At 39.3% G+C, this 23,732-nt stretch overlaps 1 protein-coding gene across 12 annotated transcripts in view; it reads right to left on the bottom strand.

The window, feature by feature from the left end:
• Window positions 1-23,732, bottom strand: part of SEMA4D (semaphorin 4D) — a 100,030-nt gene that overhangs the window by 34,310 nt on the left and 41,988 nt on the right. For all 12 annotated transcript variants that reach the window (XR_005255477.1, XM_038125435.1, XM_038125437.1 and 9 more), the window contains 3 exons: window positions 10,364-10,426; window positions 2,612-2,997; window positions 242-387 (listed from right to left, as the gene is read on the bottom strand). Coding sequence is in view for 11 of the 12 variants with exons in the window: in XM_038125435.1 (XP_037981363.1) it covers window positions 242-387; window positions 2,612-2,705 (240 nt within the window). In the remaining variant the exon portion in view is untranslated. The remainder of the gene's footprint in view (window positions 1-241; window positions 388-2,611; window positions 2,998-10,363; window positions 10,427-23,732) is intronic.

The raw sequence follows: 23,732 nt of genomic DNA, 5'->3' as shown, positions 1-23,732 counted from the left end.
ATCCTGCCCCCAAGAAGAAAATACCAAGGAAATCTCCAACTGCTTGTTCATATCCAGCTGCTCCTTTCTTATTCTCTTTTACTCTGTAAAATCTTCCAGAAATAATACTGGAGTAGACCATACAGAGCAATTTCTCTTTTAGGCACCTATTTGTCTAAAATACAATGCTGCTGACATCAGGAAATTAAGTCAAATTTGGAGTACAATTTTTACATGGAGGATAATGTATTAAAAGGCATACCTCGTGCTGCTTCTCAGCAATATTCATCGCATTTAAGGCAAAGATCACTTCTCTGGCTCCTACATATAGAACATTTTTGTCTTCACTTAACAGCAAGGTTGAATAGTTTGACACTTTTGATTCATTAAAATGTATTAGCTGGACCTCTGTTGAAACGGAAAAAAAATAGCACCTCATGAAGAAACACAATCACTCAGGGTCAAGCTCATGAGTCATTTTTTCTAAGTTGTCTAAACTTAGCTGTTGGAAAACTTGAAAACAACAAAGGTTAATTCAGACAAGCCGTGTGAAAGACAAGGGACCCCTCAGAAGCTTAATTCAGCAGAAACAGCAGCTTCCACCAACATCAAAATCACTTGTCCTGACCTTCTCATTCAATTTCAAATGCTCAATTATTTTCTCTTGTGGTGATCCCTGTTAACTCACTTCTTCATTGTTTTTCTACTTGCCTTTTCTGTGCTTGTATTTTCCACATCCACTGTCAGATTGTTCCTCACCTTTTCCTTTCCATATACCAAGCTACTGTGGAAAATCAGGCCAGCCACCACATCCCTTTGCAACTACCCTGAACAAATCCTACAAAATATCCTGCACCTTAAGACAACTCTTCAGCATACTGACATAACAGAAAGACACAGAAGCAAATAACAAACCCTTTGTAGCTGATTGTGAAGTGAAAACCATAGATGAAATACACAACATACACACAAAATAACAGCATGAGGAAAAAATCAAGATGAATAGAAATAAGACACGAAAAAGCAGGAGATATGAGAAAAGGCAGCGGAATGAGGAAGTGTGTAGAACGGACCAGAATGGCTTGAAGAAAGATGACACAAACTGACTAATACAAAAGGGTATTTTTTCTGAATGTACAACTATAACGTACAAAGCTTTCAGTCATTTTTACATGAAGACGCAAGATTAATTAAGCATGGCTTTTAATGATACAGATGAAAACAATGTACTATTAATTCCAATTGTATCATTAGCAATTGCACATTTTCGATTGTAATACTCCACAAACATTAATTTTAAACTAGATTCTCAAGCATGTAATTTTGAAATCTTTTACTTGGCAGGAAAATTTTCCCAAAATGGATGAACCGGTTCATGCAACTCCACTGAACTAAATTCCCTCTCCTATTTAAAGAAGGTCTCCAACATTTAAATGCAACAATCTTTAGCAGACAGAGAAAGAAATAGCAGGAATGAAAATAAACTCCATTTATTTTGACTATTTGACTATATTTATTTGGATGTGAGTCAGCAGTACCTTACAATACCATTAAATAGCAACTTGCCAAATTTTAATTATAAGATAGAAGCATCAAGGAGTGTAAGCAGGAACTGCAAGCCTTGTCTAGGCCACCCTTTCTGAAAGGCTGTATCAGCAACTCACTAACTGCTATAACTATCTGTCATGAAAAACACTTCCTACAGTCATCCCATAATCTGCTTATTCCTACTACATTCTTAATCTCCATCTATCTTTTCCTACAGAATGTCTACTCAGAATTTAACACCCTTATTTAAGATTGCTTCATTATGCCAATCCATTTGTTTGGGTTTGTTCAGTTACTGTACATTTGGGAAAGTAATCAATTGCTGCTTACGTATGTTAAAGAAGGACCCAAAGACAAAATCTCTTAAAACATCCATGCTACAAGGGTAATGGGGGGTTAAGAGTGGAAAAAAGAGGAAAATGCATATATTCACAAATAACTATTCTATAGACTTTGCTCTGAAGTTCTTTTCAGACCCAGACAAAATTATTAAACAAAAACTAGGTACCCCCTGATTTCTACTACTTCTCATTGCACTTGTATTTGCAGACATCTGATTATTGTATTGGTAGATTAGGAATACATGCTGCAATTTCAAATGCAAAAAAAGCATTGTTCTGTTAAAGACTTTCATATCTAGACACCACAAAATACTGTCAAAAGAGGGCCAAATGCTGATTTTTCCTTTATCTGTTTATTTATTTAATGCTCAAGACAGCTCGGTGTCAAAATAGATTGTTAGCCAGAGAGGTGCAAATAATTTGTTTAAAATAAAATACACCTATTGGGGTTTTCTCTTGCAATACCCTTGAGCTGAGAAAGCCAAATTTCGAATTCCTCCTCTGTTTCAAAAGCTGCTTTCAAAGTTGCTTGAAGGAACCAAAATCAGTTAACCCAGTGCATGTGAATGACTTTTTAATATTCTGGTCCTAAGCATTTCAGAAGGTGAACAAAGTAGCAACACCTGACCAGTTCACAGCAAGTTGGCTGAAAAAACCTAAAGCCTCACGGAGCTTCAAATCCCACAGAAAACCTGAGGATGTGGCACTATCCCATGTTACAATACTTAAATTTCTGCTCTTACCTTTATGCTCCCAAGTGATCCTTGGCACTGGGCCAAATGCTATTGCCACTTCTAGCAGCAAAGCCCAAACAGCATAAAAAGCACGCAGAGCCATCTTCAGTGTCCCTGCTCTTCGGGGTTCACTGGATAACTGCGCAGGTAGTGTTTCTTTGGCAAATGAAATGGAGACCCCAGGGAGTATTAGAGACCAGGCATTTCAGCTCTTGAGACAACAAGGGAGGCTGGAACAACTGTACAAGTACGTGCTTTTCAGCAGATCACTTCAAGAGAACGCACATTTTCCAGGATGCTGCATACAGAGACTGCCCACACACTCCATAGGCTGCAGAGCTGCTGAGAAGTGCGACTGAGTGCATTCTTCTGTTTCACCAGAGAAATAAATGATGCTGTGGAGAGAGGAGGGAAGCAAGAAGCAGAAGAGAAAGCAAACCAAATACTGCCAAAAATAGCACTCACGTTGCAGTATTTCTACAGTTGTCTGCATATCTTAATTTGGATACAAAATATATTAATTGGTGAAAATCATATTCTTAAAAACAAGACACACACTACATGGCAAATGGGCAATAATTGAAAGCAATCACTTCAATCTAGAATTCCAAGTGTAAATACTTTGAATGGTCAATTATGCTTAATGCACAAAACTTAATTCCAGTCTATTCTCTCAACAGTGTGTCAAAGAAAATCCTACCTCTCTAACAAACAATAAATAAAGATAACAAAAAACACTAGTATCACAGAGCAAAGAACATGAGAAGTGCAGCACTAATAGTAAGAATGGTTACACAGTCTGCTGTACCTCCCACACTAGGGATCTTACAGAAGTCTTTTTTTAGTGAAGTTTCCTGTAATGCTACTAACTCACTCAAGGTGTGTGGTGTGCAGGGGGTAAAAACACAGCTACAGAAACAAAGAGCTAATGCACTGCATACAAAAATTAAGAGAGAAAACACTTCAACAATGAAACTGCTAGTACCATGAAAGTAATTGCATCTCTAAGTCAACTATTCCTCTCAGACCACAAAAGGCCTGTCCTAATAAACAAAACTGTTCACTGCTTTCTACACCATCTTCCAGAAGTCTTCACTCCTTCTGTCTTCCTGCAACCACTCCTAGGTGATGACTCCAGAAGCAGTAAGTGCATTCATCAATTACTTGATCATAAATAGGTTTTGAGGCCTGGACACCTGGGGTAGTGATGAAAAAAACATGTCCTTTGCAGCACAGCACAAGATGCTAAATTTTCACTGTGCCACACCTGCCAGAGTCACCGAGGTGACTCAAGTGTCTCTAGTGGGAGACACACTACAATACAAGATAAGTGTAATACTCAGAGGTTATCCAGCAGCAGGGCAAGACAAGGTGTATTGCATGGCCTGGTTTTGGCAGCAGGTGGGCTTCAGGGGTGGCTCGTGAAAAAAATCTGCTAAAAGCTTCCACCACATCCAGTTGAGCTAACCTGTGGCAGCTCCAAAGACAGATGGGCTGTTGGCCAAGGCTGGCCCAATTACAAATGGTGGCCTCTGTGATAACACACTTAAGAAGAAATCAAAACACAGTTGGTGGAACAGTTTTAGTTTTGAGCAGGAAAGAGCAGAGTGAGAACATGTGAGAGAAACATCCCTGCAGACACCAAGGTCAGTGCAGCAGGAGAGGCAGGAGGTGCTCCAGGCACAGAGCTGAGATTTCCCTGCCGCCTGTAGTGCAGGCCATGGTGAAGCAGCTGCGTCCCTGCAGCCCATGGAGGTCCACGGGGATGTTGAGATACACCCATAGCCCATGGAGGAGCCCCAGGCTGGAGCAGGTGGATGCCTGAGAGGAGGCTGTGAGCCCAACTGTTGAGAGAGGGGCCCTGCTCCCCTGCTGCAGCAGCCTCTCCTTGAAGGACTGCACCCCATGGAGTGGGGTGGAATGGAGGAATGATCCACACTGCAGCAGTTTTGGGAGTACTGTGTGTCCACGGGAGGGACTCACATTGCAGCAGCTCACAGGGAGTTGCTGCTCTTGAAAGGGACTCACATCAGAGAAGTTAATGGAGAACTGTCTCCCGTGGGAGGGACCCCATGGTGCAGCAGGAGAATGACTTGCCCCACTGAGCAGCAGGATAAACCATGGCTGATGAATTTACCATAATCCCCATTCCCTGTCCACTTGCACCACTGGGATAAGGAGGTAGAGCTTGGGAAGGAGGGAGGGGTGGGGTGGAAGTTGTTTTTAAGGGCTTTTTTTACTTCTCATTATCCTGCTCTGACTGTGTTAGTAATGTTTTCAATTCATCTCTCTAATTAGAGCCTGCTTCTCCCATGATGATATTAGATAAGCAATCTCTAAGTCCTTATCTCCACCTATGAACCCTTCCTTAAATCTTCTCTCCCATGTCCAGCCGCTCAGCAGAGTGAGTGAGCAGCTTTTGTGGGAGCCTGGCATCCAGCCAGCGTCAGCCCATGACAGAAGGTTACAAAATCATTAGTAACACTGAAAAGGAAGGGACCAATACCTGAAAAACACAGAGGTAAAAAGACTAAGGGAAAGCTGAGCAAGAATATTTTTAAGCACAAGCAAGATTCCTCTGGGAGGTCCTGGGTTTAAGCAGGAAAAGGCAAGGAATCTCGAATAAGCACAGCCAGTGGATCTTAAGTAAACTGGCCAAGTAAAAGATGGGCAACTACATTCTAAGTGTTTACACCTGCTTTACTAAATGATCACAGGCAAGACTAAAAGATTTTAAAATCTTATTTATTTCTACAAGTATCTTATCTACTAAGAAAAAAATCCACACAAGACTGTGACTTGCTCAAGCTGAACCTGTAACTTTGTAATTTTTTCTGGTTTTTTTTTTTTTGTTTTGTTTTGGTTTTTTTTTGATTTTTGTTTGTTTGTTTTTTGTTGTTGTTGTTTTTTTTGTCTTGGTAAGCACTTTGGATCAAATCCAACTGTTTGTAGCAGATCATATAAATTGTTTTGGGTTCTAATAATGTTTTCAGTTAAGCTTACTAGGCTTTTTTGTGTGTCTTTCATCCTTCCTGTTTATCATCATACACAAACAATTCCAGGTTTTCCTCTCCAATACATTAAAAAGTGCTCACTCATCTGAGTTACAAGGCATGACATATTCTGAGGCAAGCAAACAGCTTTACAGGTGAGTGTTTAAAAAGGGAACAATGGTTCAATTATTAAGTTCCAGACACTTTAGCTATTTTATTTTAAGATAAATGTAAGGAGGAAAACAGCCATCTGAACACAGCTAATCCTTTGCTTAATGCTACTTTTTGTTACTGAAAAAACTGCACGTAAAAATCAATTCCCTGTTAACTCTTGATTTTATTTTTTAATTTTATTTTTGATTTATTTTTTAAAGATACAGCCAGGACACCTTAACACTATCAGCTATGTACAATACCATACAGCAGAGACAACTCCAGAGAAGATTTCTGAAGTCCTGTATATTTTTTGGACTTTCAAAGAGAATTAGCAAATATAAGCCCTAGTAAAGGAAAATCCTGAGACTTCCCATAGTCACATTACATTTCTAGTCTAGCTCGCCTACCTCAGGATGCAAAATGACAACGAAGCTTGAATTACATTATCTTTTGAAGGAAACAAAGGGTCTGGCTGGATCCTTTAATGCCTGCTTTGCTGTGTGGACTGAGAATCACTTTGGCTATACAAAATGTAAATCTGTGATTTCATTCCTACTGTACAGGATTGCAAGAAAGGTCCTTTTTCACATTAATAATTTTGACTTGTCAGACATTACTTGATCCAGGGCAAAATTTTGCATGATACAAAATGACTACAGTGAGCAATACATGCCCAATTGTGCAAGATCCACTTTGTTCTCATTTCTATAACTTTAAATAGACATGAAAATGCACTCAGAACCTTGTCCTTTAATTTAGCCTTCAATTTAGTTCCTCTCCCCTGCCCCTCCCTTCCCTGTGCTGAAAATTATCTGGAGTAAGTCCTGCACTGACATCCACTGAGAGGTCATTTATAATCCAATATGAACCTCTTTTAACATAACACAAGTGGTACAAGAAGGAAAAGTAAAAAAAATAAATTTAGAAGGCCCAGACAATGGCCTCATTTCCAGATTAACTCAGTTCCATCAGCAATCACTAGCTTTGATTAGATCTGAGTGCTCTGAATTTCTGAAAAGTTAGGTCTCCTAATACTTCAAGCATTACTCCCAAAAAAATAAGCCACAATTTGCCTGGAAACAAGTACACCGAAGAAGTAAAGGAGGAAAAAACCTGCAATATTTGGCTACATACTTAAATTCTGATTAAAATGACCACAGGTCTACTGTGGCTCTGTGCAACTGTTAAAAATTTTCTGACGTAAATAATCAGTAAATCCATAATTTAGGGACTCTGATGTTAATTTTGCATCAGTGATGTAATGTGTAACGATGAAATGGAGCAAAATGAGTTTTCTGTGATGCTTGTACTTATGGTGACTAAAAACAGGGTAACTGCAGAAACAATCAATGCAGTTCCTGTCAGTTTGGCAGAGCCCAGCTGGAAGCTCAAAGCTGTGAACGTTCTCCTTGACATGAAAAATTGTAATGCAAGGAAAGAGAAATAGGTAGAAACAACCTTCTGCTCTCTTGAAGTATAGAAATTCAAAGCTGTTAGAAAAATTTCAGGCGGCATAACTGCTAGTAAGGAATACTAGCACAAGTTTTGAAACTTGTTGGGAGTTGCAATGGCATATACTGACAGTTACAAAGATCAGAAACCATCTGTCTCTCACATCACCTCTGCCACTGGGCATCAAGGAAGCAGTGCTTTAGTCCACCTTCTGGAAAAATGCAAAATCCTAGTCATGCAATGAGAGAAGCTGGAAAACCAATCGTGGGAAGGAGACTGTCATCCTTCTCACCCTCCAGGACACAGAGGCAAAGTACACACAAAGAAGTACTTGTGAACACAAAATTTCATCTTTCAGAGATGTCAATTCCACAACCCTTGCCAGTACCCATGTTTTTTTAATAAGTCATGCAACCCAGAGGCAAGTGTCTCCCTCCCCAGTTAGCATGGTACAGCTGGATGCAAGTGCATATCTCATATGAATAAATACCACACAAGGTAGCCAGATTCTGGAATTTCAAAGCTAGGAAATAGCAAATTTTGCAACACTCACTTTGAAATATTTATTTTTCTGATAAACACTTAGTTGCATTATGCAACTTCTGTTTGGCTCAGTATTACATAAACTGCTAAGTGGATCTAGTTTTATTTTGTATATGAAGGTTAAAACCAGGAGAATTTATTAACACACCAGAAACAGTCAGCATCATAAGGTGGGACTCTTGTGATTTCCAAGAAAGGATCATTACCATCACAGAGGATCCACCCTCTCCCTTCAAGAAAGCCAAAGACCCGCTAGCCATTTTGGCCTAATGCCATCACTCTCTTCATGATTCCCCAGCCATACTAAGTGCCTCCATGATTTTCCTCCCTTTTTGTACTGCACTTTATTCTTCTCCACAGGGTTTATCTCTCCTTGCAATTCCTCATCTACTCTGTACTTATTCTCTCACTCATGCTATCACCCACTTTTCTTCCCCAACACGAGCAATGCACAGCTCCATGACCACAGGTGATGCCAGCCCCCCAGTGAGGCTGCCAGACAAAAGACCACCTTCCGTAAAGGAAGGCCCTTTAAAACACATACTTCCTTACCTCTCCATAAAATCACCATCACACATTGTCCAGGGACAGCACAATGAGGACCTCACAGTAAAGAACAACTAACTGCAAGACACCCTTCCTTCCCACTGCCAGGTGTGAAACAACCATGGCAGGTTTGCCAGGCTGTCTACCCCACTATTTTTAGATAATTAAAAAAAAAAAAAGAAAACAAACTACAAAAATCCTGAAAACATTTGCAAAACTTGCAAGGAGTGACTTGTAAGTTACTATGATGAGGGATATGAAGCTCAGTATGTGGAGACAGGCGAATTTATGAGTGAATTGCATCTGCCAGCAGAAAAGGGTGAGTTAAAGTATTCAACTGTCAGACGGCATAAATTCCAAGTTCTCCCTAAATAACTTTCTTTTGAAGCTTTAACAGAATACAAGCCTGCTTCAATATTTATTGATGTCTATTTTAGAACAGATTCTAAGGCTCCATACTTGAAAAACAAACCAGAGAAATCCAACAAGATTTTGTTTAAACCTGTTTTTTTCTCTTTCAATTTTGTTTCCAAAACTAAAAGAAAAAGTTGGCAATATTTGTATTTTAAGTAATCAAAATTACACAGAGAAAAGTGTGCAAATTATCTTTGACATCTGAATTCTATTTACATAGTTTGTGAATTTCAGACCAGTAAAGACAGGGTGTTTTAGTTGTAATCCTTTTAAAAACCTCAAGCACAGTGCCATTTTTATACAGTCCCATGAAAAACATCATTATTTACAATCTTTTTACTATAAAATACATATGGATTCATCTTCTCCTCAGGTAAGGTACAGCCTCAAACTAGCAGACCAGTAGCCCTTTATGATTAACATATATGCAGAGCATGGGATTAGTTCCATTTTGAACTGTAACCAAAATACTTTGTAGTTGCTAGATGATTACAAATTAGATAAAGGTTCCTAAGACAATTTGGTGTGGTCTTTATTGCTACCACAAAGCCTGCTGGAGGATATGCACTAGTGCTAAAATATAAAAGCTGAGGAAACAAATTCCCAATTTTAGGCCAGAAATCAATATTTTCTGTTTCTGCATGATAAATACGTCATCACGCAGTCCTCAGGAAACTAATGCTTGTGCTTAAAGAAGAGAATTTATCTTCAGAGGGATACTGCTAAAGATCCATTACTTTTTTTAAACTCACATTCCTGTTCTTTTCCTACTACATTCTTTTTCTGTGGGCAAAGTTTACACAAAGATTAGGTATCATGTGAAAAAAAAAATTATGACAAGACAGGTTAAAATCCTTATTTTTAAGATTATTGTGGGTAGATCTCTAGGAATAGGATTCAACTTCAAAGAGCAACACAAGAGAGCTAACTTGGATACTGAGTTATCCCAAATATCCCAGAGCTGCCCTGGGCATGTTCTAAGATCATTTTCTGCCTGACTGGGTACTCCCAATTATGAAACCTTGGTTCTGATAGTGACAGTGCTGCAGTTAAAACCAAGCAAGAAAGTAAGTTCCTGAAGTTCATCTTCTCCTACTAGTTAAACATACTGTCACAAAAATATTGCTCAGTTTCTTTCTCATTTTTTCTTGGGCTCATAGGGCTGAATGATTCATTTGAAGTTATTTGAAGATGCCTCTTGGCAACTAATGGCACATATGAAAGTACCCGCATGTCTAAATTAAAAGGTATGTGTGCTTTAAAAAGAACTACACTAGGTGTCCAGCAGCACTTTCAGAGTCAAAAGCAAGCCCAGTACTCTTTCATACATATAAAACACATAACACAGGGAAGGTGCAACTCTGAAAATGACCTTTTAGCGGTAAATAAAGAACAGGTAAATACAGAGTATATTCCTGAGTGAAAGAAGTTCTTTCCTGGTAAGTTTTCTGAGTATTTTGGTCTTGAAGCAAAAGAATGTAATAAATCAAACTTATAATGCAATCCTGATTTACATTTTTCAGTATGCACTAAGTCCCCAGTATTCCTGAAGTACACTTATTTGTTTTGCTAACAAGGACACCTGTAACAAAGTCACCACAAACCAAACACAGCCCCCCTTACTGTGGGGATGTACCTCTGGTTTCAATGTACGTACCTGCCACCTTTCGGAGCCTCCTGCACTCTCCAGAGCTGGGAAGCCGTCAGAAAAACGTCCTTTCTAAAAAGAGGTAAGAAACAGGCTTTCACATCAGTACCACATAATCCTGAAGGGTAAATTCTGATATGGGAATTATAATAAATCCTCCCCCAATAGTTGGTCTTTTATTTTTCAGATTTCCAGGGCAGAGCATTCCTGACAAAAACCAGAACTGCTACATTTGCATCCAATGAGCCAAGACCCTGACATTGCAGTTAACACAAAAAAAAAAATAAGCAGACCTAATAAAAAGCAGACACATCAGCCCTTTTAAAACTCAGTTTTTGTTTCTCCTATCCCAAGCTGGCTGATTTCTACCCAGCACAAAATTATTCAGTACTTGTACTGCAGTAGCAATTACTGATACTGGTAAGAGTCTGGGACCCCTCACATGCTGGTACAGGATGTCCCTAGAGAGAGATTAGACACCAGCCAGCCTCACAAACAACTACCTTTACTAAATTCATATAAAGCACTTCCAACACTTTCCTCCATTATTAAAGAACTGCATTATGCCCCAGCTTAGGAAAGAGGCTCTGGATACTGACCATGAAACCCAGCATGCTCATATTTATTTTGCTGTAATCACAGGTCAAGAGTGGGCCACTCTAAAGCAATCACAACTGGACACAACAGAGCATTTATCCCAAGACTCTTCTACATAACATGCTTCCAATATGCAGACTCATAACACTGTTACATCAGATTGTATTTAGCATATATATTTCCTAATGCTCATCAAAGCACTTTTAGAAGGCTGAGCCCTGTAAAGGCATTGTGTTTTTTAAATGCAAGTCACTGACGGTCTGAAGTAGATTTCACTACAGTCAATAGTAAAGGAGTTCCCAAAGATGCAAGTGGTAAGATGGTGCACCTGACAAAAAAATACCCACTGCAATTCTGAAGGCTTCATTCTTGTCCCAAAAGATTAAAATGACTCAGAAGACAGAAGCCTCAAAAGAAACAGGCTAGAGAAAATTACAAGAAGCAGCTCAATACTGCAGGTCTGTCTCTAAGGGTGAGCCTATACAATGTCTTTTCCAGATCTTCAACAGTGTATGTTTTGTGGCTACCAGTATAGTAAAAGGCGTCAAACAGCTACATCAAGCACACTTCTGCTTACAAAACAGTATTTTCAGCATCTTTTGGGCTATATAAAGAGGGCAAGTTAGTCTGATTCTCCCCACAATCGTATCTGAACAAGATACACCACCACGTTACACCCATCCATGTTATTACCACCAGTTACTTTTCAGAAACAGTAGCAGAATGTAACTGACTTACTTTGGATGTAACCTAACCCTAACCCATCCACCTTTCATTCTGTAGAAAACAAACTAGAGCAGGCACGCTGTAAATCATCAGATCAGTTATGAAGCTCTCCACAAACCAACTTACACCAGATCACCTCTATGGCTTTAGCTACTCACTATTGAAGTGAATAGGTAAAAATGACAAAAAATTCCTGCTTGCCACAAGAGGCTATCAATTAACATAGCCACTATCACTACTGGAGTTTTCAGATCCAAGTATAGCTCCCTACATCTTATATTTCCAGAGGAAATTATAATCTATTTTAGCTTCAGGTACCTTAAGGAAAAAAGAAAATTCTCTTTTGCCTCTCTTGAGAAAGAGCTTCTATCAGCCTATAGCTTGTACAAGCCCTTTCACTGTAACAAAGCACTTGCATCTGAATGAATAGCTACAGTAAGTGTGAAACTGCTCTGAAAAGCCTAGCAGCAAATCAGCTGACCCGTATACTTTCCTGGCTTACTTTAAACAGCCTGACATGGAGGTTTTCAAGTCTCGGCAAATAGCTCCAGGTTTCTGAACTATGATCTGAGGTCACTGGGGACTGAAGGACAGGCGGCAGATGGCTGGAGGTCAGGTCACCTCTCAGACAGCCTCTGGATCCCCACGGAGGTGGAAAGAGGCAGATGAGCTGCTAGGATTTCCAAGCTGTGGCACCTCAGCTCAGGAACTCTGCTCCTAAAAGCATTCCATCCCTCCTCAGTGTGGTCCTTGGGAAGGGGCCAGTAGCCATCAGTGTCTCCAGCAGAGAAGCCCACAGGCATGGGACAAGGTGTGAGAGTGGCTGGGCTAAGGTGAAAGGTGGTTTGCAAGTAGGGGCTCATTCTCCTTTGGTCACACTGCCACTGCCTGCCTGTCAAGAGACCACCTGTAGCCATGCTACACACAAGACACTACTCCCAGCTTGCCAGAAGCTATAACACAATTAAACCCTTTAATCCAACAAGGACTTGAGCATGAAATTAAACATCTATGTGAGCACTGCAGGTTGGCAGACATCCTTCAGGTGCTCTTGTTCGACCCAAACCTCACAGGTGATCCTTTACAGCAGGTACTGCAGAAGATCTTAAAACTTATGCCCTGTCAGGTTTTCAGAAGACTTAAGTCTAAACTTATGGGTAAAAAAAAACCCTCTAAACTGTTTCTTCTGGCAATGATTACTTAAGCTTGGGGAGAAAAATTACACCACGAATAGCTCATTATTTTGACAACTGTGACTAAGTCTTCAAAGATTAAAGAAAAACACCTACTGGATTACAAATGAAAGACAGCCTGGAATACATTATGTAGAATAAAGGGATAGTCACCTTAACAAAATTTTTCATAAAAGATCCACAATCCTTCATATATGTGTGTTTGCATACACTTTATTTATTTGAAGGGCTTCTAATCTGTCAAATTCCAAACCACATTAATGTATTACAAGGTACTTCTGGCTGTTGCATCCTACTTGCATTTAAAAAAAAATTAAAAATGCAAAGAACAACTACCATGTACTACTTTTCCTCCTGCACATCAATTACCATCCAGATCAGGAGCATTTTTTTCATTTTCTATTCAAGCACATGCCTGCTGTAACCAGATCCTTGTGATTCTAAATGAAGAGAAGAAGAAAGAAAATTCAAGAAAACTAGCTTATAAACAAATTGTCTTTACTTGGAAGTCTCTTTGGGAGCCCATATTTTAAGTTTGGGAACATTTCTAGTGCTACAGCACTATACACTGACCTTACTGAAATACCATTTCCAGATAAATACCTTGATAATCACAACTAGAGTTATATTTGCTCCCTCTATTTCAAGTCAGCCACAAACTATACATACTGGCTTTCTTAGAAAAACTATTTTAAAAGTTTATGTGGAAGCCACAATAAAGCCAACATACAGCTATGAGTAAGACTGCACAGACAGCTGCCTACAGACAGTGTCTGTGACTAAGAACTTTCCTGTTAATGCTATGTGTGGTTTTACAGTTTTTAATTACATGAAAAGGTAGGCTAGACTACAAACTTCAAGAACAGCGCATATTACCATCACTGTATTTAAATAATTGATCTGAAACACTAAAATAACTTCTGCTGACACTGTCCCCACCTTCTCTGGATGGGCCTGGTGATTATACCTGCACCACCCGTACAAGACACTGGAGGTGAAAAATCAAGTAACAAACGTGCTGCAATATTTAGAGAGCAAAGCTCAATTTTTTTTTCCCCTTTCCTGCCTGCAAAGTTTACTTTTCATAAAAAACATCTTAATTTAACTGACCCGTTTACTTGCCTGTTGACATCTGTCTACTTCTACTAAACATTATAGGAAAAGTAAGTACGTGAGCTTTAACCTGAAGCAAAGGACCATGCGAAACCTTGTTCTGAAACAATGAAGTAAAGAAAGCCCTGTAAGATCTCGAAAAGAGATCTCTATCTCACTCAAACTCTGCTGGGATCCTCAGTATTAATTCCTGCCACCTCGGCACTCCTCAAATCTCACAAGCATCTTCAAAAAAGCCAAGAAAAATACAGAGACTAAACTGGGGACAGAGAGCTACAAATGCCTTTTGTATCTTAATGACAAAATAAGAATATCAAGGTTGGACCAGCTTGTGCCATGATGAGAGTTTCTCCATTTTTAAGGATACTGAGAGAATTTGTTGTTAAGCAACTTAACTTCCATAAAACTGAATGGGAGCTTTCATGATAGTATCTATGCATCCCAACCCTTCTTCAGGAAAGAATCTGAGTGGGTTTCACAATTTCAGCTTTCTTCCAGTTACAATACTGTACACATATCAACACAAGAGTATTTTAATGTAATTTAAAACATGGTAGTGGTTCTGAACCAAATTCCAGTAAAGGCAGAGAACACCAACACAATTGTGTGAGACCAACAGCCACAGCGCACGAGAGAAGGAACGAAGATGCACAAATGCATAAAGAAAGTAACAAGTACCAGCATTTTTGCTTGAGATTAATCTTTTTGAGGCACCACTTCAGGGATATGTAAAATTTTTATGTATTCACACAGCCTTCGCTTAGGAAAGAAAAAAAATTCAGAAGGAACACTACAATATTCTGGTCAATACACAAACAGTCTTTGGAGAGCAGAGATCACTGCGACCACCTCCACAATCAACAATTTTTCTACTTCAAAAAGATCAATATAAAGGAGACAATTACTACTCCTCTTGTCATAAAATCCCATGTAATCCATATCTCCTTCTCCTTCTATCAGAAAAGGAGCAATCCTGGAAATTATTTGCTGGTTAAAAAACCTGAACAAGAAGAAATAGCAGATAAGCCTCTAAATCTTACTCCTCCTATTCAATAAAAAGTAACAGAAAACGAAAGTCCAAATTCTGCCTGCATTTTTCATTATTCTTCTTTATCAGATATTCTTTCAGGTTCCTAAAGGAAAATCAAGAGCTAAAAAGCCCCCAAAGACCCAAAAAACCACATGTCTTACCCAAAAGACTATCAGTTGCCAATTACAGGGAAACATCTTCTAATATTAATAAGAGAAGTTACCTATTTCCATGTTCATTCTGCTAACATGCCAACCCAGGAAAGCTAAAACTAAGATCAACATGCTGTATTATACCACCTGCTTTCTTAAGAGCTTAGATCAAATAAGCAAATAGATTTTGTCACTTTCAGTGAACTTTTGTTCCTTTTTAACTATGTAGTACTACAGTATTTCCTGGTTTTGCTTTTCTGGATTGTTTACACAAACTGCATTAGCCATGTTGACAGGTGATAGTCTGAATATGTTTAAGAGTTATCTGAACATAGATTACAAAACACCTAGATTTCACAGTGTTTCATATTTAGTGTTTTTCAATGCTGTCTTGGTATTTTTCTCTCTTGCCTTGAGAATACATGGCCCCCTTCAAAAAAAAAAAAAAAACCCGCCCAAGAAACATCCCCCCCCAAAGAAAAAGACAAGGAAAAGACATGAAGAATCTTTCACATTCTTTAGAAATTACTATTTTACTACCTTGATAGTGCAGAAAAACCCAGTTCAGTATCAGATTCTAGTTTTTCAGGCTTTCAAGCCAGTTTTTAACAAAATATGCCAGTTACTGACAGGTTCCAGATTCTGAAGTTTCTTGACTCTCAGAGGAGGCAAACACAACTACCTTTTCCACACAGCAGCAGTTTTCCCAACCAAAACATCTCTGCGCCACTGAGAACACTCAACTTGTTTGGCTGTACATATTCCTATTCCTACACACTGTCAACATCATACACTGCTCAGGGACAAGTATGCAAAAACAGCTTTAAACTAGCTTTAAAAGCACGTTCAAAATACTGCCTTCCTTTTTTCTTTTTTTTTTAATTTCTTGAAGTTATTTGGCATTAAGTGCAACAGAAGGAAAAAGAGGAGCAATTTTCACCTCAACACATAAAATTACAAACCAGTACTTCTTCAACTGCACAGCAAAACATTCTGCACCCTAAAGAGAAGCCTTGGAACAGGTTACCTGTCTGTCCTGAGAAAAAGCTTCTGTGCTGGAAGAAACAGGCAACTTCTGCTCAAGGAGCCAGAGTCAGCTCCCTGGTTTTGTAAGACCTAGCACAGCCTCCCTGAGGGAGTTGCACAAGGTTGCTGAAGTAGGGAATTTGAACTAAGTTATTCAAAACAGTGGAGAAGTAAAGAAAACAAAACTTAACTGTCTTTGGCTATATAAAAACCAGAAATTGAACCTTGCAGCGGTATCTACTATTAAAAAAATCCCAATTAAAATTCACAGGTGGAATGCACCCATTTTTTGTAAAACCACAACAAAACTGTCTGTTTGTGTCCAAAATACCCCTAAAAAGCTATAAAAAAAGGGATTTCCTCAAGCATTACAAGTTATGCAAGGACATCGCTGACTTATGAACAGGTAAAATTTGTTCTAGTTCTGAGTATCTTAATCTGACTATCATGCAACACACCTGCCCCTTTGAAACTATCTTCCTCTCGTGTTCAATTGCACAAATCATAATGAGAATGTCACTAGAACTGGTTAGGACAACACTTCACAGCATGACAAAAACATGCCCATTCAATATCACAAGACAACCAGAATGGACCAAAAGAAATTCATACATTCTTGAATCCACCGGTGCCACATTCAGAGTTACATTTGGGGTGAAGAACTACAACAACAAAATGCCAAACAGGTCTGTGATAATAATTTTGAGTTCTCAGTTTTGGATGCAGAAAGGGGATGGAAGCATCACTACTCCCACGTGCTTCACCTGTCCTCCAGAGGTTGGCTTCTACTGCCAACCACACAAATCCAGCTTTGTATTTGACATGAATCATGCTGCCTGAACAGTAAAATCCATGCAATTTTTCCTCCATGTGGCATGACATACGTTGAAGGTGGTGCAGAAAACCCTCTTTCAAAATGCTTTTTCCTCAATTAATTGTATTTCTATGGCAGTTAGCTGAAGAGTCACCATCAAATACTGTCAATTCTCTTTCCAAAGCTCCAAGCTGAAGCCAGTGCCTCTATGCATGTGCTGTTTGTTTGGGAAGCTGATTTTTCAGCAGCAAGTTTCACCACTTGGGTTTCCCTATGACAGAAGACAGGGATATTAAGACTTACACAGAACTTCAATTCCTTTTTTCCTGTCACCCATTTATGCAATAAAGTCATATAGAGAATCTTCTCAAAGCACACCCAGTCTTGGCTTCTACACTTATTTCCCCTGAAAACCTGATACAGAATAAAGAATTAACAACAACAACTAACTATAAAACTGGTAATTTCTCTCAGGTCTGCTTACCCTTGCATTAATGAAAATAACAAACATCTTACTTTTACTTTCCATACCTGTTCTTTGATACCTGACTTTCAAACAACAAATGTAAAGCTATTTTCAGATACCACAGCAACAGCATAAAGAAGCAATGCAGTTTTTCAAGTTTCATTGCACTGACACAAGTAGAGTCTGACATTCTCAGCCCTCACACCTGGTCTACCACCAGGTAACAATTTTTTTCCTCTTTCTCCTGCAGTATTCCACTTGCAGGATGAGATAATTCTTGGTAAAACAACACTTTTAGGCTCTACAGGTCCTAAACACCAGTTGATAAATTACATGAATGTCTGAGTTTTAAGACACTCATTATAAATTTAGCAATGTACCAGGGTGAATGGCATAAAACAATCATCCCCTGGGTCCCCGAAATGGGGCTGGGAAAAGCAAGCAAGATAACTGCTCTTCTTCCTTACAGTTGCAAGGCATCCAGACTTACATCCTGCTTACTTAAGCTATCCTGCCTCTGGCCGCTTCTGCATCCTCTGGTTTCCATCCATAATTCCCTGTCCAGACCTACACCAGTGCGCAACTGATCAGTGTGGTCAACTGATCAATTTCAACAGGCTAAGGGTAAGGGGCTGGATCAAGGGAGTTTAAATCCATGCACAGCGTCCCTTTCAGCATTCATGCTAGCTTGCGGCAGATTGAAATACAAGTGCAACACTATGGGAGACGTCTGGGCCTTCCTTGGGCAGGGGGAAAACATGGGAGTGCCAAGTAAGTGTTAGACTCATTCCAAGTCCTCCTTGCCTCATCTCAGGGCCAAAATAAGAAAAAGTAAGGAAGAGATGAGAGATTCTGGTCCATGAAAGAAACCTCTGAAGGTCTGAGGGCTGTATATGACTAGGCCTGTGACAGACATAATGCAGCTCTCCCTTCTGATGCTGTATAGCACTCACCAGCTACGAAGCTTCAGGCAGGACTGCATGCTGAAAAAGATGTTGAAAATACAGAACTCCACACAAGGATAACATCACTTCACCAAGAGTAAGCACTGCTCTCCTGCTGCAACATCATTATGAAAACAACTTACTTTATTCTGCCAGTTATAAGTAACTACAATTCCTTCTTGTCACCTCAAACCCTCGTCAAAAGTGTGTCATCATTATATTTGCTAGCATATTCAAGAAATTCCACTGTTCCTAAGGACTGGCAAAGATCACATTCCATGGCACAACCACATGTCCCAGCCAACCTCACTAAAAACACAACACATGGAAGTCTAGGGTCAAAATTCAGAATTCACCACACACAGCAAGGGTCATTTTAAATAGCTGAGATCATCTCCAATAGCAAAATGAAACTCATGTTTTCTTACCAAGCAAGAAATACAGTAAAATAGCCTTAAAATTTAAGAAATCATCATCTCACTCTAACACATACAGCTAATACAAACAGCTTCAGTGGCAAGCATTAAAAGGTTTGGGATTTTGCTGTGTTTAAGATTTGACTAGGTCAGAAATTAATTATCCTTTTTTACTGTGTTAAAAACTCTACATCAACCTTCTCAATTTTTATGCTGAAAAGTAACAGAACCATACTTCTGAAATACACTGCTAGTATTTCCCACTGACAGCACAGACATGGATTTTACAAATCATCCTTAGTACTGCTCCCTAATAACCCTTGCTGTTTTTTAAACTATGTACAGCCAGAGAGCCTGCACTCTTCTGTAAGATATACAAAGAAATTATAGATACCAGCAAATACAAAAATGTTTGCATAGAACAGAACTTGTTAAGCATAAGCAGAACGCAGTCAGCAACAACTCAGCAATGACTGACTCAGGTGTTTGAAAAAAAAACCAAAAAACTAAAACCCTCTGACTTTGGGATATCTTCCACAAATGCAGTGATTAATCATGTGCTGTTACATCTATTCCATGGGGTTATACAGCATTGATCATAACTGTTCCTGCCTCAATACAACCCTTGTGCTGATATTAATAATGCAAAGGTCATTTTGACCTTTACCTAATAACAGGGTATCAGTTTGTGCCCATATTACTGCTTTCCGTACATCCAAAAACACAGGTGCAGATCTTTCAGTGCAAGTGCTTCAGGTTTCACATCAAATTCTGTGTGAGCATGTCAGGAAAAGGATTAATAGAAGCTTTACTTGCAGAACATTCTCATGAGCATTACTGGGATTTTAACTCCTGCAAAGCCTAAAACGAGCTTTTTCTTATGCCAAATGAAATGCTGCAGAGAGAGTCACTGTAACACTCAATTATTAACTTGGAGAACCTTGTTTGTGCTATCATTATAGATGTTTTAACAGGAAAGACAGGAGATATGCACACCATGGAGGTTCTGCCTCAAACTTTATTGATAAAACAGATAATTACTGTAAGTTTCTAGCCATTGAAAGCTAATTTTGAGGGGTTTTAATATTACAAAAAAGCAGAACTGGAAAATTACACAAAGGCATTAGAGGCAAGATGAGATTTATGTGCTTCCTACAAGGGTTAGGGCTCAACAGAAACACGTTCCTTGGCAATGCTGACCTCCAAATGCCACCGCAACCACCATTCATGTTTCATCTCAAACCAGAGATTCCCACCCCAGAACACTTACAGCTTTCATATTTCAAATGTCAGAGTTGAAAAATTAGGTTAAGCTGAGCCAAATGCAAAAGTTAATTCCAAACAAGAGAGATTTGTCAGAGAATTCAGTGGCAATTAATGTTACTTGTGAACCAGATTCTGCAGATGTGTTCAAGCCATTAGCTGCTTCCCTGTACCCTTTATAACTTTGAGGTCATCAGACACTGGTAACACATTACCAGAAAACATGCAAAGGACATCCTTAAGACTGCTATATCCCCTTTCCTTGGTGCACAACCCAGAACAAGTAAAGACAGGACTCGAGAGGGCACCTTCACTGTCTATATTCCAAGCATCATTTTACACCACAAAATACCCTTCTCTCCTAAAGCGTGCTTAATAAAGCAAGAAACTAACAAAAGCCCCCATACAGCCTACAAAATAAACAGGCCCTTTCTACATAGGAAAACAAATATCATCCTTCTACATTAATTCAAATCAATTAAAGTTTAAAGGTTAAAGTTCTTTGTGGATGTATTAATTTACTAAATTTAAATTTTGATTACTATGCAACTCATTTGCTAAAAATCTGGCGGTGTGTTTTGGTTTTTATTTTTGTTTGATAAAGGCAGACTTAATACAGTAAACAAATGAATGACTCTTACTAAAGCATTATTTTCCTTCTCATTCTCCCTTGACACTTTCCCAAATTTTTTCTAATTGGAATATTAAACTATTGCAAGAGTTTATAATTTAAAAAAAAAAACCAAAACAATGTCCCATTATTAAAATGTGAACCCAGCAATGTTACTTATTTGTGGAGCAACTTCCAATATACAGTTTTCTTTCCAGCAAATTATTATCTAGACTTCTTTTAATCCAGAAATTTTTTTTTTTTTTGGAAATTGAAAAGATCTAATTTTTTTTAGAAATTGAAAAACCACTAATCTTCAAGTTTCCTATAAGATATGTAGACTTGCACTGAGAATTTAAATCTACTAACAATCAGCTTGCTTTTCTTAAGTAGCTTTTGCAGATCTATTAGAAGTCAACCAAGGTAACCATGAGTATACACAGTACAAACTGGAATCAGTACTCCAGATTAACATCCACGTATTAGCTGCTTTGCTACTGCTCCTCCACAATTTAAGACAGAATGACAGATATTGTTTTTGTTGCTAAGAATCTTGTCTTCTGCTGGACTGTTTGCTAGCAAGCTTCATTTAAGCTGCCTTATTCTTACAGACTGCAGACATATTTCTGCTTGGCAAAACCCTTTTTTTAACAACAGATTTGTTGTTCAGTGACACATGAGAAACTGCACTACAGTCTGCATGCAACAGTCTAAGCTGCTCACCAGCAAGGTCAGCACACCTTAAGGCACAACATAAGCTGCTCCTTATTGATTACAAAACTTCCCTGATTGCTATCTGAGAAAGTCTAAAACTAGTAGTCGCTCTGCAGAAAAAATATAGGTACTGGAGGATCTATGCTCAAACAGCTTTTCTATCTTTCTAACACAATGGGCATTACACACTTTATCATTAGCTCTTTTCAGCCATGGCACTTCAGAAGTATCTGAATAAGTTAAAGTTTTTTGAATTCTAACATGCTCTGAAAGGCTGGTGGCATATCCAATGTTTAAGTGACAGAAAATGGTGATGCAATTTCACAACAGATGACCCCCTCCCTCAAGACTGCAAGTAAAACACTTGTCATTCTGTGCTGCCTTAGGTGATGTTAAATGGCATCACCCCTCAGCAGGAAAAAAACCCATTGCTTACTTAACCTTTGTGTTAGAATGAAACAAAAATTTAAAATGTTAACATTTGAAAGTCCGGCCCAAAATGAACCTTCACCAAGACAATGATGAACTCAGGACAAGCTAAAGAATTAGGTTTATTTCATATATGTTTCAGCAGTGATATGAAAGTTTCATCTTCACCTAAGTTCTCCAAATTACTCACGATGCACAGGGAACCAAAGATGCCATCACCCACTGCATCTCAGACTATGAAAACTGGTTGCTTCGTTCTACCTATTACAGGATTTTTTGCAAGATTTCCTACAGAAGTCCTTCCTGTTTAACAAGAGAGGCTTCACAGGACACTTCCAGAGAATACATGTCCTGAAAACAATCTGGTCAGGTCCTGACCAAGATGAGCTGCTGGCTAGCAAAACCAGTCCATGGGCGATAACTCTTTTTTCATCCAAGTCTCAGAACCTGTCAATGGCATCTACCTTCTCTCCAGTGCTCTGGTACATTTTCCACCTCTCAGAGACATGCATTATGTTCAAGCTTCTCTGATACATGATAGTACAGTTGTCAGTTCCATGTCTGAGAAAGAGTGCAAGAGCCCGGGATCAAGTGCTTCACCTCTGAAGGACACGGTGACTGCCAAAACAGAAGGTGACCATGCCTGGGAAAACAGCTACTGAGCAGAGCACTCCACCAGCTCCTGTGGCACACAGAGGCTGCTGGTGAAAGCCTGGCTGAGGAAGCCCATTGAAATGTCACAATGGACTCAGTGAAAGCCTCTTCTTGGAAGGGCACTTGAACAACAGCTCAAAAAAGCAAAATTTTACTAATCAGAAAGACTTGAAGACTTCAGAAACTCCGAAAGAAAGAAGGTGAGAAGCCTGCCTAGTGAGGATTTTCATGTGGCTTGTAAAAGTTACAACTTCAGTAATTCAGTGAAAGTTTGCAGTACTTTCAGCTTATACATCTTAAGACTTATGTCACTTGCCAAATAGTTCTCTCCTACTAAGCCACTTCATAAGGCTTCAGAGGGAAAACAAGTTCAAGAAACATTTATTTATTGTCTTTAACAGTCTGAGGAACTGGTAGCATAGCTTGCTTGTGAGCACCTCCCATCACTTTCCATCCTCTGTGAGAATCTCCCAGTCACTCACCACACTCTTTTCACAGCTACCTCGACACCTACTAGAGCTACCTCATTATAGCAGGCACTGCTTTGCCACCACTGGACTCTTCCAACTGCACAGAAGGACCCACGCCAGCCACAGGGGTAGTACAACCACACTTTCAGTACTTACACACATGCTTAGAAAACACCCATCAGCTGAGACCAATCTCATGCATATGAATGCAGACAGATATCAAAAAGTGCCTATTCTCTCAGGAGAACTCTATCTGGTCTCCTAGCAGCCATATCCTGTGCCCTAAACAAACTCCTCTCCATGAGCTGGTGCTAAGCGAGAGGTGTGAGTGCAAGCAAAGACCCCATGCCAGACCCTCTGCTCTCTTCCGTGCTGCCCGAAGAGGCACAGGTTGGCCTCTTCTGGGAGGCACTCTCAATGGGAGAGGCACTCTCCCATTACTATGCAGGATCCTATTTCATAGTTTAGACTCCAGGATGATCGATAAATTTTCAGACCAACAAGCATCAAGAAGCACGCACTCAGACAGCAAAGCAGGCATCCTGTCCTTGGGATATCAACAGCAGAGAAGCACAATTTCAAGGAATAAATGTGCCGTAATTTGGATTGCTGCACTGAGACTAAACAACTAGAGCTGAACGGTATTTTTCAGGTGAAATGCTCATCCAATGAGAGTCTGTAGTCCTCCAATCCTTGCCCTTGAAATTGAGACAAATAAGATTACAAGACCTTAAAGTGATCTATTAAAGCAGATAAAGCAA

This window comes from Motacilla alba, chromosome Z (assembly GCF_015832195.1).
Source record: "Motacilla alba alba isolate MOTALB_02 chromosome Z, Motacilla_alba_V1.0_pri, whole genome shotgun sequence".
Taxonomy (NCBI): domain Eukaryota; kingdom Metazoa; phylum Chordata; class Aves; order Passeriformes; family Motacillidae; genus Motacilla; species Motacilla alba.
Note: the sequence above shows the minus strand (reverse complement) of the source record. Positions and strands in the feature narration are given on the sequence as shown.